Genomic DNA, 18,998 nt, shown 5'->3' with positions numbered 1-18,998 from the left:
TCAATAAATGATAAGAAAAATAATATAAAATAAAAACAAGGAGGAACTGCAAATATAAAGCACTTCAAACCATGTCAACGAAGAAAGGGAAAAAAAAAGTAGGACTTACACATGCTTTGTTAATCTCACGGGTAACATAAAATAAGACAAAAAAAGGTCCTCAGCTAATGGGCCAATATACGAATTTAAACATTTCCATCGGTACACGAGTGACTTTCCGAAACACTGCATTTAGCCCTCGGTTGAACCAGCCACCCCCATTTCAGCAAAGGAATGCAAATAGCCACTCAAGGGCTAAAGAACCAAGAACCCATACTTTCCTACTTCAAACTCACCATTGCGTCATGGTTTGTGCATTTTAAAGCCAAAGACTCTTGGGACATAGTTCTGCGCCGCCTTCTGGGGTTTATGGTGCCCGTATGTCATCAAAAATAAATGAGGGAATGTGGTCCCAAAATATGCTCCATCAATGTCTGCGAAACTGTCAAGGAAAATTAAAGTGTTTCGACATGCAACAGGTATAAAAGAATTTGTAACCCCATCAAAGCAGGAAAATGGCATGGTACTATTCATATAGGTCCAGGGGTTAAAATTGTCATACACAAAATGCCCCTACAAAGCAGGCAAAACAACAGCTCACAGATTGAGCAGCCCAATCAATATTCGGAGTAATTTATATTTGCAATGATATAACTTCACAAGCAAATTTTTTTTGGTATACACATCACACATGTATGCTGCTCTGTAGACACTGCTTAACTACAGATAATATGGAAGAGTTTCTTGATTCCCTCTTTAACTTGTTTTTTTACACAAAAAATTACACCACGTATCAGTAAAAAGGACCATTTGATTACAATAACCAGGAAGAGGAAACTCATGCATTTTATTCGATATGTACCTCATGCAAAATCAAATCCTAAACTACATGGGAGCAGATTATGGAATCGAACACCTAACCTTATTCTCATGGACAAACCCAGAACAGTAAAGTAATTTAACTAGGTAAAGTATCAAATGTATACCATCAGTTTCAGCTTGATGATATGACTCCCATCAGATTGACATTGTATAAAAACATTCTCTCAGTTAACCATTTATTTTTATAACATTTCTAATGTTTAAATTTAAACATATTTTCAAAAATAATGCCAGCAATATATTTTGAGCTTTTCAACTGAATCATTTTAAAGCACCAAATACCCTTACATTCTCTACTTCAAATATTATTTAATAAATTTATTTAAAAAATGTAGTTATTTAAAAAATAATGCCAGCAGTATATTTTGAGCTTTTTTTTTTTTTTTACTATTAAGCTATTGATGAAACAAACACAAAATTTTATTAAACGAAAAAAAAAACATTGAAACTGGAATGGTAACTTAGATTATTAAAAATTACTGAAACAGCCGAGTCAAATAAGTTATTGATCAAGGTATTTTTTTTGTTGTACAGCCTAAACATAGAGAATGTTATGAACTTTTATACTGCTTATAAAGAATGTTATAATTAAAAACAGTGGTGATGAAACTTTGGGAGTATCATGTGATTACGCTAAGGTAAAGTATATATTTATGATATTTACCCATTTGATCAAGCAGCACTGAAAAAAGACAAGCAAGTAATAGTTTACGCAATATAAGGATACTGCCTTGGTACTTGGATCGTGGGTAGTATATGTCTTCACACTTCGGGCAGTAAATTTTCACAGTACTGAAACGAGGAATGTCTGACTGACCAACTGGAAGGCAAGGCTGTCCGCAGCAGTAAACTCTTGGGCACCTTCCGAAATCATAGTTTTTGAACTTTTCCAACTATGGAAATTTTCATATCAGAACATAAACTAGGATTACTCAGAAATTTTGATTTCATGAAAGTAAGACTTACCATTGCGGACATTCCTTTGCTAGTAAGTATATATCTAACGTGAATAAGACCATACAACATCTCTGCTGCTGATTCAACCAACTCGTTTTGCTCCTCGGTAAACATATCACCTGAGAGATCAATGTCACATGATGTTGGCAACACAAAATATTCTTGCTCATATTAACGCATCAATAAGCCAAAACATTTTCACTCTGCCATAACATTAAACTAAGACCAGAAATTTAAGGCTTAATCTGCACTGCCACATATGAAATTTGAAAAATCCTCACGATGAGTCACCAAGATTTTATCTTCATTATTTCAATGACGCAAGATTAAAATGCAAACTATTCATTTCAAAGTTGGTACAAATCAAACTTGAATCAAGTTTATAACCATGATCTAAGGAGTTGGACAGAAAACATAAACCAGGTTCAGCCCATAATGGACCAAGGAGACAACTTGGTACTAGCAATGACAAATAAGTAAGAGAATCTCTCATCGTGATGATGTAAGAGTTTCAGAAAGTCATTGTTGCAAGTAATAATACATAATACTATGCAACAATAAAACTTGATACTGTAAATTTACTAAAAGACGTGTTTGCTCTCACCATGCGAAGATTCTACATCCAAAATTAGATCGAGTGCGTAATCGTAGTATGGAACTTGACTGCTCAAACCACAAAGGTTAAAATCGTCTTGAATGTACTCGTCATCAACCTCGCAGAAAAACTCATTTCCTCGCAAATTGCAGAACCATGAAATCCAAGACGTGTCATCTCCTTCAGATCCACTAACATCAGATTCTTCACTGTCAGTCTCAGATTCTTCTGCAGCTATAAAGATGGCATTCACAATAAGCTACGTAAAAATAATAGCCCGATAAATCTATACTCAATTATACTCCATCATTTCAAACATAGAGAAAAAGTAAATAAATAACCCATGTAAAAACTGAACTCCATGGTCTTGTTCAAAAGGTCTTTGAACTTAACTAACAATTAGCTTAGTCAAACCATAACAGCAATTAGCATTTAGATTTTTTAAAAGGAGGGATGCAACAAGAGATTTAGCATGTAGATTATAGTAAACAATAATTTGAAATTAAAAATCTACATCAGCAGGTTTATGGAGCAGGGACCGATACATTTTTAACTAAACATTATTTCTATTACACCTGAAGATCTTCGGAAATGTACTTCAATCTAATTTAGGAACCAGAAACACAGTTTATCCTCCATTAATCCTTTAGCAACAATACTAGTGTTAACTAAGGAACTTATCCACAAACAAGAGACTCATATCAGAAATACTATGTATAAAAGTCAAGCAATGAACGTCGTCCACAAACCCCGTTAGACTATTAAACCCTTAAGCATCATATAAGTAGGACTTAAACTGACCAAACGAAATACTCAGCTTGTAATTCAAGGATTCGCACGCAATATCTACATTGTTGCTGTATCAAAGTCCTTGACAAAGACTTCAAAAATTTTGAAACCCGAAGGAACGACCTTTAGCGCCTCATAAGCACATAATTCTAACCAAGACCTCGGAAAATGATTAAATTATCCGAGACAATTCAAAAAACGGACCTGATTCAGCTACACCTAAAATATCGAATTAGAAACCGCACTAGAATAATGAGAAGAAAAAAAGAGAGACCATCGGAGCACTTGTTTTTAGAGAGAGATGCGGCGGAGCGAGAATCGCGATGGTCGAGCTGCTGAGACTTCCCGGCGGAAGTGGACGGCACAGAGAGCCTTTCTTTCTCCTTCGCCCTCGAAGTCGACGGCGATGATTTCTCGAGGTGTTTGTCAAGCGCATCGTTGATGCGCTTCCGATCGAACGTTCTTTCGACGATCTCCGACTTCGACGACCCTCCTCCGCGATCTCTATACATGTTCTCACAATTGAATGTTCCTCTATCAGATTTGGATACTATTCTGGAAATGGAAAAGCTCAAGCTCTAAGGCCTTCCATAGCGGTTAAGTTAAGCCTCGAGATTTTACATAAATCCCTAGATTTCTTTTAGCAGAAGAGAAAACTAACAAAAGCTAGGGTTTCAAGAGGTGGCAGATGAGAGAGAAAGAAAGGTTGGTGAATCGGAGAGAGACAGAGAGAGAGCGAGCGAGCGAGCTAGGGTTTCTAGAGAGAGAAGTTGGCTCTAAGGTTCTCTCTGTCTCTCCGTTGTTTTGTCGTCCTTCGTTTCGTGTATCCTCTTTACATACACTCTCTCTCTAGCTTTATTCATTTGAGTTTTCATTCTTCTTTACCAATTTGGTCGCTGTTCAACCATATATTTTTATTATTTTTTATTTTGTATATATTACTTCATAATATTATCTACTACATTTTTGTTTTTTTTAAACAAGATTACCTACTACATAAGTACATATATTATCTAGTTTATTATATTATCTACTAAAATCAAGATTATCTACTACATATATTATCTAGTTTCTTATTAACCAACGATATACAAAAATCCATGTTTTTCTTAATTTATTTGCGGGCTACTCATTTATCGTAGGCTACTCGCGATAAATTCTCTTAAAATACTCAAAAAGCAGAAAATTATTATTTTTCCATGATTCTATAATTTAGCTTTAAAGATGATTGTTATAATTTGTTGATAAGTTGTTAGATCTAGTTTTATTATAGAATTAATTACATAATTTTTCCATGAACTATTACACATATAATTGTTATAAAAAAAAAAAAAAAAAAAAAAAAAAAAAACTAAGTAACTAGCCCAAACAACCCACTTTTTTTTAAAAAAATTATAGTCTAATTATTAATAGTAAACAAACAAGATCTCCGAGTAGATCAAGATCTTCTGGCATCTGGAACTTAACCTTCGACTGAGCCCGATGGTGGTGCGATCCACGTCCGTCTAGACCGATGGAGAACGACTGTCACACCACAACGAGTCGTTTATTAAATAAGCAAAACTTATGATATTTTTTATTATTATTATTATTTACAAAATCAAAACGATAAACGACCCGACATTGTGACAACATTTCGTATCTACACACAAAACAATTATTTAAAGTTTCAACTACATCTAACTTACACGTACGTTTGCACCAAAACAAAACAACTTTCAACTAAACTTAAAAACACATAAGACTCAAAACATTTACGTATTATAAGGCTCATCAGGTCAAAAAGCCCATATACCAAGTCATGTCCGGATGGAGGCACTCGCCAGTCAACTCACTATCTACATGCTGTCATCACATGTATCACAAAAAAAAAAAAAAAAAAACGAGTGTTCCTTGAGAAATTTGTAAAAGAGAAAAGGATTGAGAGAGAAACGAAAAAGTGGCTGAATACTATTAGGGTTACATTGTAAATTGTTTAATCAGAACAATACAATAAGGATAATATATAGACAAAGTAGTTAACGCTAAAAGACTAAACTACCCTTATATAATATATATGACTAATATACGACCCATGGAAAATCGAAATAAATTGGGGTCGAGAGAGAAAACTCATGGAAAATCGAAACAAATCGGGGTTAAGAGAGAAAAGATCCACGGTATATCAAAACAAATCGGGGTCAAGAGAGAAAACCCACAGCAAATAGAAACAAATAGAGTCAAGAGAGAAATAACCCACTCAAAAATAAACTAAACTCTTCAAATAGACCCCCAAATAACGAACTTCAAATCACAAAACAAACAACTCAGATACCCGCTTCGAAATACTCAAAATACCCAATAATATTTAATCATTGAAAACTAACCAAAATCCATTGCAAATACTCAATGCAAAACAATCAAATACCATTACCCATAAAATATTCACAGTTTTGTTCGTGCTCGACAAACAGAATTAAAAGACTCAAAACACTAATCCCACCGTTGAAAGTCTACCTTTGATTGTCATGAATATGATGTTAACATTTTGTGACAATCCAACGGTTGACGTAGGCGTAAAATCAATTTTGGCATTGTTGGTTGGGGCTGTTGCGAATGTAAATTCAAAACTCATCCCTTCACTCGACAGACAAACTTAGAATACATTATCTCCACTGTTCAGAATGGACGAATATGTGTTATGAACATTTTGTACAATTTATGTGATGATCCAACGATGAACAAATGCGAAATTTTGAATTGAAGGCTCTCATACAATGATAAATTTGTAAAAGAGAAAATGGATTGAAAGAGAAACGAAAAATAGGCTGAATACTATAGAAAAAGTAATTACCGCTAAAAGACTACACTACAGTTATATAATATATATATATATATATATATATATATAACTAATATATTCAATAAGCCTAACGCCCAGTAAGCATAAACAATGCACATGAAGTAATATTCGTAAAATCGTTTAGATCAACTTTTCATTTCGCATTTCTTTGAAAAATCTTAATTATTCACGCGCTTGGTACAACTGTAAGACCCCCATCTAGCCCATTTGTCTGAGAGGTCAATCCCCAAGTCATGACATCTAACTCCCCATACTGAGAGTTAAATGGGTTTGCTACTCGTACTGGTAACCAACATACTTCTTCAATCTGACTCCCCGTACTGAGAATCAGACGGACTGACTACCTGTACTAGAATTAGCTGGACCATCTCCCCGTACTGGAAACTAGCCGAAGACCAAACCCTCCAAAGCAAGTATTTGACCCCTCGTATTGAGAATCAAACAGACCGATTCCCCCTACTGGGAACTAGCCGCCATTTATGGGAACCTACAACCGTAACTATTTTGAAAAACCTCGTATCTCGTGAAAATCTTTTCTCCTTTTTTAAACAAGATGCACATGTATGCGAATGCAAGAAATGAGAGAGAGAAAAAAATAAAGTATGTAAGCAAAAATAAATGAAATACACATGTAAATAAGAAGAGAGAGAAAGATGGAAGAAGAGAGATAAAGGGATGTGAAAACGTGAGAATGAGAGAGGAGGAGAGAGAAAAATGTTAGGATGAGAGAGAAGATTTTTTTTTCAAGTTATGTATATTGCTTTGTTAATTTCTTGAACAAACTTAAGGCTCTTTTAGTTGTGTACTACCACAAATCTAGATCCTCTATCTATTTTTGGTATCTCAATTGGTGTTCCTCCGATCAAAATAAGTCATTTGTCATTATTTTATTTAGCTATGAATAAATGGTATATCCATATACAATGAGTAAAGATAATAAAATGTCATGGCATAAAAATGTTATAAATTTATAACAAATTAGTTTAGATGTTTTGGATTGTGGTCATCGAGAAGGACGCCACACACACACACACACACACACACACACACACACAAGTATATTCATTACTTTTTTTTATTATTTCCTTTCATTAATGTTATTTTCTTAATCATATTATAAGATTACAAATGTATCCTTCATTTAACTATCACGTGATAAGCACATGCCCAGATAACTGACAGATTTGTCAAAAAATTTGACATAAGGAGATGAAAGAGTAAACAATTGATCGAAAAGTATTGGGGGTGATGTCATACAATTGCCATAATACAAGGGGAATGCTGTCATTTTTCCATAAAATAATTAATTGGATACGTTAAGTAAGCAATATAAATAAATGAAGTAGATTGTTAAAAAAATGTGGGACTTATCAACACCATAGAAGCTACGAAGTTTTGGGGATTCATTTTCGTATATTAGGATAATGTTGGTGAGCAAAAAGGAAGACGATTAGAGAAATGAGTTATAAGAGCATCTCCACTGGAGGCCCGTAAACTCTCATTTCGATGGTTTTGGAAGGTGCACTATTTGGATCTTAAAAAATTATGTTAAATTATTTATTACTCCTATTCTTTATATAAGCTGTTAAAAGTTACCTCATTTTCCAAAATTTGATAAAAAAAATATTTTATTTTACATAATGATAAATATATCATAATTTAATCCTTTTAATTTAATAATTTGATTTTTTTTCTAGTGGATGAATAAATAAAATCATAACACATGCTATTAATATAAAAAATGAACATAAAGTAGTACAAGAATGGTATAATTAAATGCATTAACACTCAAAATTACAAAAAAAAAAAAGAGTAATGTTAAAGTCTTATATTTTATTATTATTTGTATGTAATTTCATGTTTTATTAGAATGTAGCCTTATATTATGCATGTTTTATTATTATTTATGGAGGTATAACACTATTTGATATTATTAAATACTAAGGATTAATATGTAATAAAAATAAATTTTTAGGGATAAATTTGAGGGTTTCATTGGAGTTGAGATCTTTTAAGCCCTCATTTTAATGTTTGAGAATCCTTAAAATGAGGGTTTTCATTGAAAATGCTCTCACTTTGAGTTATTGGCAGCATAAATACTTAATTCTTTCGATTTTATACACTTTAATACATCTATTTTTTTCGACGAAAAAAATATCTAACGTCAGTGTTTAAGACTATAGTTACATTTAACCTATGTCACGTGGACACTCAGAACCAAATAAAATTTCCATTAATTTATTTTAATAAGTGAATTAATATATATATATATATATATAGCATTAAATTTAGAGATTTGTAACTAACTAGACCACTTTAAACATGTGATTTTGGATCTAACGTACGTTTGACAATTTTTAGGGATATAGTCAAATAGCTTATGTGGCAATAATTAAAGTCTGATTTGCCCTTATTTATTAACAAATTCGTCGCTTTCTCTCTCCTATTTCTTTTCAAATAATTTTTTTTTTGCATCAAAACTTAAAAAATTCGTATCTTTCTCATACGAACTCGAAATTGAGTGATTTCAGATTCTACAAATTCGTGGCGTCGAGATCTTAAAAAATAGACCCATTGTGTTTGATGAAAATTATGTTTAATGCATCATATTTACGTTTCCATTATTTTTTTGATAATTTTAAAAAATTTCAGTTATTTCAATATTTAAGGTAGTAACGTGATTTTTCTACATCTATGGTATTGAACATGATTTTTCATCAAACACAATAGATCTATTTTTGAAGATCTCGGCGTCACGAATCCTTAGGATTTGGAATCACTCAATTTCGAGTTCGTATGAGAAAGATACGAATTTTTGAAGTTTTGATGTAATTTTTTTTTTTTGAAAGAATAGGAGAGAGAAAGTGACGAATTTGTTAATAAATAAAGGCAAATCAGAACTTAATTATTGCCACATAAACTATTTGACTATATCACTAAAAATTGTCAAACGTAGGCTAAAAACAAATTTCATAGTCTCATTTTGGCTATTTTGCTACAGTGCACTTAAATATAAATGAAAATATCATTATCTAACTCGTTCGTTCCCGTCCTCCTCTCTCGTTTTTTGGGTGCTCTGTTTTGTCATTTTTTTTTACTTTTTTTTTTCTCTTTCTCGGTTGTTGTCTTATTCACAGTTTTGGAGGATTAACATAACAAAAAAGAAAGCTTGGTGGGTTTAAATGAGTTGTAAAGGAATATACAGCAAAATATGAGTAAACTAATAAGGATGATGGATGGTAAGGGACTGTTTGGTTTTTGATTCCAAATTTATTTATGTTTTCTAATTCTAAATTCTAGAAAACACTTTTAGAAAATATGTTTTGTTATAGTACTTAGAAAACAAATTTAGAATTATGTTTCTTTTTCTTTGAAATTTGTTTAGAAAACAAAAAACAATGAAAATATGTTTTTTATTTTATCTCTATGATATTTTAAATTAAACTCTAAAACAATTGAATGTGAAACATAACCAAACAACATTTTAAAATATTTTGAAACGTAATTCTAAATCTGTTTTTTAATTTAAAATTAGAATTAAAAAAATTAAAAACAAAAAACAAATTTAGATTACTAAACCAAACAGCCCTTAAGTTTCTCAGTCAATTGTTGAAGTGGGTGAGGAATGAACTCATTGGACAGTGGTAGCGCTTAACCACAACGCTCAACTCACCGAAAGTAACAATGCTACTAAAAGATAACATTTAGTATTTTGACCGTAAATATATATATATATATATATTAAAATGTATAAAATCGAACAGATTGAATATTTATGCTGGCAATAGCCCGCATTGAAAAGATGAACTGCCAAACAAAAAGTGACCATTTAAAACCCAATATCATACTAGGTGCCACATTTTAAGGTGTGCAAAGGACCAAAACAATTATTCAGAGGAATTCAGGAGGACCAATACCGATTTAGACTAGTATAAGAAAATAAACCTTCCCGTGAATTGCAGTGAAATATTTTTTTGATAAATAATATTAAAAGCATGGACAAGGATCATCATAGCCCGTGACATAAAATTCTCGCTCGCCCATCAATAAAAATATTTATGCAAAATTAACATTAATAAAGAAAAAAGAACCCTAACAGCTCCCATTCCAGCCAACGATTTTTCTTGTATCACTAACGAGGCTTACAATGAGCTTCACTAAATATAATGAACTTCTCTAATGTCTTTGATGTCATGGGATTTGGAGGCCTGAAAGTCTCCAACTGCAAACTCGAGCCCTTGATAAGGGCTTTCAAAACCTCGTCACCCTTCTCGGATTGGATGATCTCCAGCACACTCCCGATAACATTTCCGGCGAGCCCAGAGCTCAGAAGACTCCCCGGCTCTTCTCCGCCTTCATGTATAAGCCGTCCAATCTCTTCCAACGGGACCACATTCTCCGTGATGACTTTCGCAAACATACGGCCGAGATACTGTGGTGCCATTGGAGCGTCTGTCACCGTGTCCTCCAACATCTCCAACACCGATTCAAAGCTATAACCCAAAAGAAAACAGGTGGTTAAATCGATAAATACATAAATTGTCTGAATGATAAAAAAAAAAAAAAAATAGGCAACATATGCACAACATTTTTTTTCCTTACCCTTGCACAAGTTGTGTGGGACTCAAGGACGCATCATTTGATGTCGTAAGCTTGACAAGAAGCGAGGCCAACAGATCTCTATCCACAGCTTTTCCCTCGAAAGATTCACCAACCCATATGGATACCATTGTTGGGTGGAAGCTCGGGGAATTCAAATCTTTGATACATAAAGCAACTTCTCCAACGTCTCTAGCACTGCCACACAACACACAAATGTAAACTACAAATTTCAAAATTTCCCGGCAATTTCAAAGCACCCCAACAACACAAATAAATGCAGTTCTTTCCTAATACATGAAATTTCCCGGCAATTTCAAAACACCCCAACAACACGGATAAATGCAGTTCTTATCTGATACATGGTGCTTAATACTACTCTAAAACAGCTTGGATATCTCTGCTCTTGATCTAAACTTGCAGTTTCGCCAAAATAATATGGTTTCAGTCTTAAAACATTAGAGAAATAAACAATGTTTGCCCTAAGCAAGTTTCAATTTGAAATTCAACGATCCTAGAGACTGCTTACGAGGTAGATCACAAAAAATGCTCAAGGTATTAAATCCTACTTATGTGGGTATATACTATCAAATGTCAAAATGAACGGGACACTAAACATAGGAAAAGTTTCAACTCCCAGAAACACAAATAAGGTTTAAAGTGATTATTGACACTAAAGATTGTGATATGAAAAGACAAAAAAGGAACACTTGTGAAAAATGCACAAGAGATGTACAAACCTGTAGTACTCTTTGATAGCAATCTTTGATTTAGCTCGTAGAACTTCTTCAGACAGCACATTCCCAACTGAAGTACTCGAAGAAGTCTGTGCTTCTCCACGTGAAGGCGGTCTGAGATCCCTGACACCATAGACATTCCGCACTTGTGCGCTGGACTGATCAAAAGCAGGTTGAGCTCTTTCGGGCATGGATCTTGGTATCGAATCCTCCCTTAGATTGTGACCCCTGTCCGACGCAGAGCTGTAACCATTGAGCCTTCTGGCGTCTCCACCGACTGGTGACATATCGGCCAGAGAAGAGGGTGACACTGAGACAGGTCCTCTACTGGACATTCCTCTGGCGAGACCACCTTGGGGACCCAAAGTGATGGCCTCGTCGCCAGGTCTCTGAGTAAGAGACATTGACAATGGCCTGGGGTCATAAGTCTGCCTCTCATCCGTTCGAACATCTTGACTTCCGAAACCACGACTCTGAGTAGGAATCGCGCGGAAGCTACCCATTTGAGAACCGGGAGAAGATATCGTAGATGACCCTCTTTGATTAAAATCCATTTGACCACCCCTTCTTCCTGATTGATTGATGCCCGAGCCACGGCCGCTAAGCCTGCTCGTTTGTGCCTGTCTCTCTTGAGCAGCATCTCTGTGCACATCTTCGATCTTTTTCGGCCCCTCAACTTTTCTCCGCTGCTGCCAATTATTCCTTCTCAGATCAATTGAATCCTTCAACATGAATCTAACTCTTGATGATAGCTTCATGTCATTGGATAGGCTTCTCATTCCATCAAAATACGCATCCATGTGCTCCTTGGCTTTTGGATGGTCGATACTCTGTCCAATTGTACTCATGAGTTTGCACAAAGCTTCAATATCCTCCTCGTCGGGAGTTTGATCGTGACCCAAAAGCTTTTTCATGCACTCATGCATTATCCTCTCAGTTAACATTTTCTTCTTGAATAACTCTCCAATCAATCGGATGTTACCCAACATCCGTCTTCGAGCATTGACTCTCTTCTCTTCTCTTTCCTCGGCAGACTGTTTTACCTCACCCTCCTCGTCCACCTTATTCGCTTCTTCTTGCTCTCTTTCGCCCCTCTCAAATTCCTCCTGGCACTTGTTCAGAAGTAACCTCTTAAAGGTAATCTTCTGATCGTTTTCAATAAAATCAGGCAATTCTCCAGAAAGATGAAAGCAGAAATCAGCATACATCTCACAGAATGTAGGTTCCGTCAGAGCTTTGTCAAAGATCTGATCAATGACACCCCGAAGTGTGCGGACCTCATCGATATTAACGGCTTTCACTTGCTCAAAAAGCTTGTCAAAGTTCTGAGGAGTAAGCTTGTTCAATATGGCCTTCAACTGCCTCTGTTTGGCCTCTTCCTCATCTGTCACTTTTCCCACTTCATACCTCTTCTCTGTCTTGTGCATTGTCACCAATGGAGTGTGTGGGGAGGGGATTAAGCCCTTATGCTGAAAGTGGGTTGCTCGCTGCCACCTGTCAGCATCAGGACTGTTTCTGTGCATCCCACCCATTGACTGCTGCATTGGACCAGTCAGGATCCCTCCAGCGTAGCCAACAGGTGACTGCCCTCTCACATTCCTCGTGTTAACAAAATGCCCTCCCTGCCCAGGTCGGAAACCAGGATTATGGCCAAAACTCGTATCCAACTTTGGTACAAATTGACCCGGCATTTTATTCCATCTATCGTCCTCTGACACTACACTGTTACGACGCTCTAGCCGAGGACCCGATCCTCTTCCAGGACTGGGACTGGGAGCTGGACTGCGGTGGGGGATACTGGCATTAGGATTCCTTAAGATCTCAACTATATCAGCTGAGATTTCAAAATGCTCAGGTACACTTGTGCACTGGTCCGCAAATTTAAGAAGAAAATCTCTCGAGTACTTCTTTACCCCGCCGTCTTTGTCAACCACCGCCCCTCCCTGGGCTACCCCATCATTCTCAATCTCAAGCTTTGATTTTGTATCAGCTGCTTCTTCCCAATCCTCCGGTTCCGCTTTATTCTCGGTGTCTTCTTCACCGGTCACATCCGTTTCTACTTGCTGAGAATCCAAGCTACTACTCTCGGCCGTTTCCGCAGCTGCAAGACTTTCCTTTATTTCCTCCGGGCTCTTGTATGCCAGGTATAGATCAGACGACCCAGCAGCATCCGCCTTCTGAAGAACTTCTTTTAGTTTCCTCCTACCTTTTGTAGTCGAACTCTTTGACCTAGACAATTCCGGAAGGATTTTATCTTTAGAACCTGCTGGAACAGAGACTGAAACAGCAGCACCAGTGGCACTGTCTGTGACTGTCCCAATACTCTCGGTAGTTCCAACTTGTTCTCCCTCCTGCTTAGTCTCAGCAGCCAGAGGTGGGAGAGAATCCTGAATGTTTTTCGCAGATTTTAAAACAGAATCATCACTGACATCATCTTTACTCAAAGAGTCATCCACACTAGATGATTTATCAACAGAAGAATCTTCAATATCTTCATCCCGGGTATGTGGTTCTACGCAGTGACTCTGCACCGGTTCATCAACTGTGCTGGTAGTTTCCAATGAAGGGATGACACTGCTTGTTGATATGTCTTCTTGTTGACGCACCTGCCCATTTTGTCCCTCAACAAGTACAGACTGTAAGGAGTTGAGTTCAGAAGAAACCTTGGGCTTACTTAAGTCTTCATCGGGCCCTTCTGACAACTCCTTTCCTTGTTCTGTTCCTTCAAGCACATCCAGCTTAGGTACTGAAGTATCAGCACTAGCGGGCACTCCAGAGATTTCAGTTGAAACAGGTGCGCTGCTTTTAAAAGTTGTCTCTATCTTTGATGCAGAAACATCAGGAGTAGCGGCCACCGATTTCTGAGTTGCATATGGAACGTCCTCACACGTCGCTGAGGAAGAAATAGCCGTAGCAACAGAACTTTCAGCAGTAGGACCCCCAACCTGTAAATTTTAGTAAACACTCAGTATATATCATACCAAACATTTTCTGAATTAAAAAAAAAAAGGACAACAGAATGACAAGTAAATTCCAAATACTTTACTGTACCTGATGCTGGGACTGAGGAAGTCCCTTCTTTATAGATTGATCTTCGGTTAAGCTAGAATTACTCAGAGGTTCCTTTTTCTCTAGATCGGCATTGGCGGGTGTTGGTTCAGACTTAGACAGTAAAGTCGAAGAGGGAATGTGGCCTTCGACCTGAACTGCAGTAACCATGCCTGCAGGTTGATCAATCACCATAGATGACCCAGTGGCAACTGAGTCACTCCCAGATTTTAACTGCTGCAAGGTTTTAACCGTACTTGAAGAATGAGATGAGCTCGTGTGGGAAGATAGCACTGCTGGTTTGTGCACTTCAACTGAGGGCGGTTCTACCTTCTCCCGAGAGCCAGCTGCCGGTCTAACTGTAACATGTGTAGTTCCTGATGTTTGCACATCACGAGCATGTTCCAGGTTATGTGGTTCCAAGATGCCATGCACATGGGTGCCTGGCTTATTAAGAGCTGATGGATTCATAATTTTAACATTATGGGACCCGGTCCCAGAATAATTATATCGGCCTGCCTGTGTGTGGGAGTTGGGTGGCACCTGGCCACTTGTCAATGGTACAGAGCTAGGGTTTGGATAATACATGTTATTAGCATAGGAAGCTTGATAGTAATTCATCTGATGAGGAGCAGGGTACGGTGGAATAGTTTGAGATTGTGGAGGAACATTTGGGTGAGGCCTTAGGCCTGCCAGCCCGCCATCTCCATACCCATCCGCACGCTTGTCAAACCTCAGCTCTTCGTGGGTCTTTGGGTTGGTAATCTTAACCGGAGTCTTGCGAGGAGGAGCAAATTTCCCTGCCTGCTGTTGAGGGTATTGAGGGCCAATACCGATCCCTAAGTTTCCAATCTGGCCGGGCAGTGGACCCATTTGAGGCGTAAAGCTCATGTTCTGCCCCTGATGCATGATCCCCTGATGTGGCATTTGAAGGGGTTGGAGTCCAAACATAGGCTGCTGCTGCTGCTGCTGCTGCACCTGCACTTGGGGACTACTTCCGATCGGCAAAGACAATGGCATTTGCATTTGACCCTGCTGCTGGTTCGAGCCATACATGGAAACTGGGGGCTGGTGGAACTGAATTGGTACGGAAATCCCACCCATCGGAATACTAGAAGGCTTCTGACTCTGGCCTGATGCAGGAGGTGCTGGCACATCTTTTTTAACCTTTGGCGCTTGCTGTGTTTCGGGAGCAACAGGATCCCTCCTCGGCACCTGCTGCTTCGGAACTGGAGTTGGCAATGCAGGTGCAGCTCTATACGGTTCTTGACGTACCTGCAACTAGTATGCGCTTCGTTAATTGGAAACAAAAACACAAAAGTCACTATGAACACTCAACTACCACCAGGAGAGAGAAAACTGCAGAATAATAATTTCACCGATGATTTCTAGACGCTACAGAAGGAACAAAAAATCGATACTTAAGTTGCATTTGTACACACTAGAACACTATTCACAATTGCAAGTAGTGCATGAAACAAAATTAATATTAATTGCTATTGTAGAAAATGCAGACAACTTACTTGATCTCTTTTTTGCTCGTCCAAATTTGGGGGAGCAGAATTAGTACGAGCTGGAATCTACAAATAGAATAGGAACATAATCAATTTATGTTATAGAATAGAATTAAGAATTGCTGAACGAAACAGAAAAAAAAATACAGACCAAGTTCATAAATGAGCAGACAGAGAAAAAAATGTTAATCGTCAGTAGACAACTAGACACAGCATTAATACCTGCATTCCATTCACAAAACCCGGGCTTATTGAGCCAAACTGTAAGAAAGGCTTGGATCCATCCCCCGGGGCTGAAATGTAGGATGATCGAAAAAGAACAAGTCGTTAGGTAATTGCAGTATAATACTACCATATGTGTGTGTGTGTGTGTGTGTGTGTGTGTATATATATATAACAATATGCAACGAATCATGACTGTATTGACACAAGTAAGAGATAAGCACTATTGACACGAATAATGGATATACAGACTTACCCTTTGTGGGTGTAGAAGCAGTTGCAGATGCATAAGAAATCATGGGGGTATTCTGGGAGGTCGGAGCCTTTGGAACACCTCGGCTACTTCTTGGAGCTGCTGATGGCTCAGCTTGCTTGGCAACTGGGACAAAAACCGGTGCATCAGATGCCCCTGAAATAAGACAAATGACAGAACTCAACACAAATAACGAGACCAAATGGGAAATAAACAAAGCGTTTGATAAGATAAAATAAAATAAGTTAAGAAAATCTCGTTTTCTCTCTTCCTTCTATTCATCTTTCTGAAATTCTCCGCACCGTTTAGTTAACATAACTCTAGCGCATACAGAACATTAAAAACCTTCTGATAGCAGCATGAAAATTACGAGGAATACAAATAGAGGATAGCGCAAGTAAATTCACAAAAAAAAAAAAAAAAACAACAGAGGAAGTTCATATAAAAGTATACCGTGAATTTGGGGCTGGACGTGGGCACCATTCTGCACAGCGCGAGGAGTCGAAGCACTATTTTCCGAAGAAGAATTTACAGTGGGCCCACTAGGAGCCCTAGATTGCGCTCCTTGTGCATTGTTATTGGACTTCTTGTAACTGAAAATCACAGAAACCGTACCAAGAAAACAAAAAACAAAATTAATTCAATGACAGATAAACAGCCATAGAAACCTAAAGTCACAAAATTCAGCATAAAATTCAATCGCCTGAGGATTAGAAAACTGAAAATAAATATAAAAAAACAGTGAAACGTAGAGGAGGAAGATCGAGAGTCGAACCTGCGGTTGGGCGGAATGGAAGGCGAAGGGGCGGGCCCGCCGCTTCCCCTGCCGTAGGCGCCGGAGGAGGAGCCCCGGTTCTGATTGAAGCTCCCGGATCGTCCGGTCCTTCGATACTGCGGCTCGCTCTTATCGGACCTTGATTGATTGAAGGACATATATTCTAACCCTTAATTCCTCCAATTTTATCTTTTCTTCGGACTTTCCCTGCAATCAAACGCGAGCAGATCCACGACACCCGATATAATCAAATCAAAACCCCAACAACGACAAGTGCAACGCATAAGCAGTCGGAGATTTAACCCTAACGTTAGGGTTCGATCGAGGAGGCAAGGAATTTGAGAGGGTTTTTTTTTTTTTTTTTTTTTTACCTGCGAAGTGAGTGAACAGCGAAACGGGGATTAGGGTTTTATTGCCAAACTATGACAAAAGCAGAAGAATAGAGAAGAGAGAGGGAGAGGGTAAGGGAAAGAAAATAAACAAGAAAAAAAAAAATACAAATTTGTATTGATGAGGGAGAGAGTTATGGTAATATGTTGTGGTAACAAACTGGCCAGTCGGGTGGTCAAAAGGTAGTTTTTTTAGGAGATCAGAAATCGAATGGGTCTTTCTTTCACTTTGTGTGGCTTTTGTGTTGCGAGAATGTGTTTTGTGTGCGATTACACTACTCTTCCAAATAATTTATTTATTTTTGGTTATCCTAATACTTTTCCAAAATTTTATTGAGAAATTTCATAAAGTATAAAAAAAAAATTGTTGGTATGGGTTAAAATGGGTTTTTTATGATCGGAATTTATCATAACACCGAATAGTCGCAAATCATCGAACAAGAACTGTTTGAGGTGTGAATATATGAGAAACGACCGGAAACATAAGTTAATTTTCGAACACCGACTGTCAGAACCGAAAAAGTCGGAGATGCACTCAGTATGATATAGACTAGTCGAATAAAAGTTATAAAGGTCATATAACCACCAATAATCGTTATGATAACCCTCAAACAATTAATTACCAGAACGGCTACACCACACAATGTGAACGGTTATCTAGTAACCGCCTAAAGCGTTGGAGCTGATCAACCCACGTCCATACACGACCCCCACCTATAAAAAAACAGATGACCCCCAACAAAAAAGACTAGAGACTCATTCGCACAATACACATACACTGTAATTTATACTTCTTGTATTGTATTCCCCTATAATTTATACTTCTTATATTGAGAGTCGTCTAATATAAGAACAATCCAGTCTTTACACACATTAATACTGACCCTATTCGGCATATACGTGTAATCACTGAGATAATTGTTGTATCTATTCTATGACATTAACAGTTTGGCATTAGAATGAGAGGATTCAATGTTGAAATTCGATGGCGAGTTTTTCGGCAACATTGAAACCCAGAGCGGAAGGAGATCATTAGAGTAAAGAGCACGAGCAAATCGAGCATCGCAACAGGACTCTACCTCTGGCTGCGGAAGAAATCGCGAAAATGCTCTCACAACCGAGTCTTCTAGAGTTGTTCAGAGAAATGAAACAGCGTCTACACAACTGCAAAGGAAGAATAAGGAGTTGGAGGAGCAGATTAGGGCCAAATGTGTCACGGTACGCAGTGCAATCGTGACACCGGATGATACTCCCCGCCAAAGGCCGGGAAAAGAAATCGATGGCATTAAAGACAAGTCTAAAAAGGCTAAGAAACACGATAAAGATAGATATGAAAAGGAAGTACTCGGTGAAGACA

General features: G+C 37.5%; 2 protein-coding genes across 5 annotated transcripts; both read right to left on the bottom strand.

Moving 5' to 3' along the window:
- CKB4 (casein kinase II beta subunit 4) lies at nucleotides 1–4,130 on the bottom strand. 2 transcript variants are annotated; one of them, XM_089621313.1, is made up of 5 exons: nucleotides 3,537–4,130; nucleotides 2,483–2,701; nucleotides 1,888–1,997; nucleotides 1,649–1,814; nucleotides 1–473 (listed from the first exon to the last, which is right to left on the bottom strand). In XM_089621313.1, the coding sequence occupies exons 1-5, from the start codon at nucleotides 3,772–3,774 to the stop codon at nucleotides 343–345; spliced, it is 864 nt and encodes a 287-aa protein (XP_089477439.1). In that variant the 5' UTR covers nucleotides 3,775–4,130; the 3' UTR covers nucleotides 1–342. The 2 variants fall into 2 exon arrangements, with proteins under 2 accessions (XP_089477439.1, XP_089477438.1); XM_089621312.1 differs by having other exon boundaries at nucleotides 2,483–2,707; nucleotides 3,537–4,129.
- A 5,906-nt stretch (nucleotides 4,131–10,036) lies between these two features.
- LOC149390405 (eukaryotic translation initiation factor 4G-like) lies at nucleotides 10,037–17,729 on the bottom strand. Of its 3 annotated transcripts, XM_089620258.1 has the most exons (10): nucleotides 17,624–17,729; nucleotides 17,253–17,459; nucleotides 16,931–17,070; nucleotides 16,481–16,633; nucleotides 16,225–16,295; nucleotides 16,012–16,068; nucleotides 14,492–15,769; nucleotides 11,444–14,385; nucleotides 10,707–10,901; nucleotides 10,037–10,597 (listed from the first exon to the last, which is right to left on the bottom strand). In XM_089620258.1, the coding sequence occupies exons 2-10, from the start codon at nucleotides 17,408–17,410 to the stop codon at nucleotides 10,237–10,239; spliced, it is 5,355 nt and encodes a 1,784-aa protein (XP_089476384.1). In that variant the 5' UTR covers nucleotides 17,411–17,459; nucleotides 17,624–17,729; the 3' UTR covers nucleotides 10,037–10,236. The 3 variants fall into 3 exon arrangements, with proteins under 3 accessions (XP_089476384.1, XP_089476383.1, XP_089476385.1); XM_089620257.1 differs by lacking the exon at nucleotides 17,624–17,729 and having other exon boundaries at nucleotides 17,253–17,617; XM_089620259.1 differs by lacking the exon at nucleotides 17,624–17,729 and having other exon boundaries at nucleotides 14,492–15,763; nucleotides 17,253–17,617.
- Nucleotides 17,730–18,998: the final 1,269 nt, after the last annotated feature.

The sequence above is a fragment of the Urtica dioica genome, chromosome 7, assembly GCF_054948205.1.
Source record: "Urtica dioica subsp. dioica isolate 48M chromosome 7, U.dioica_male_clone48M_v1_H2, whole genome shotgun sequence".
Classification (NCBI taxonomy): Eukaryota; Viridiplantae; Streptophyta; class Magnoliopsida; order Rosales; family Urticaceae; genus Urtica; species Urtica dioica.
This window is presented reverse-complemented; position numbering and strand designations above follow the sequence as displayed.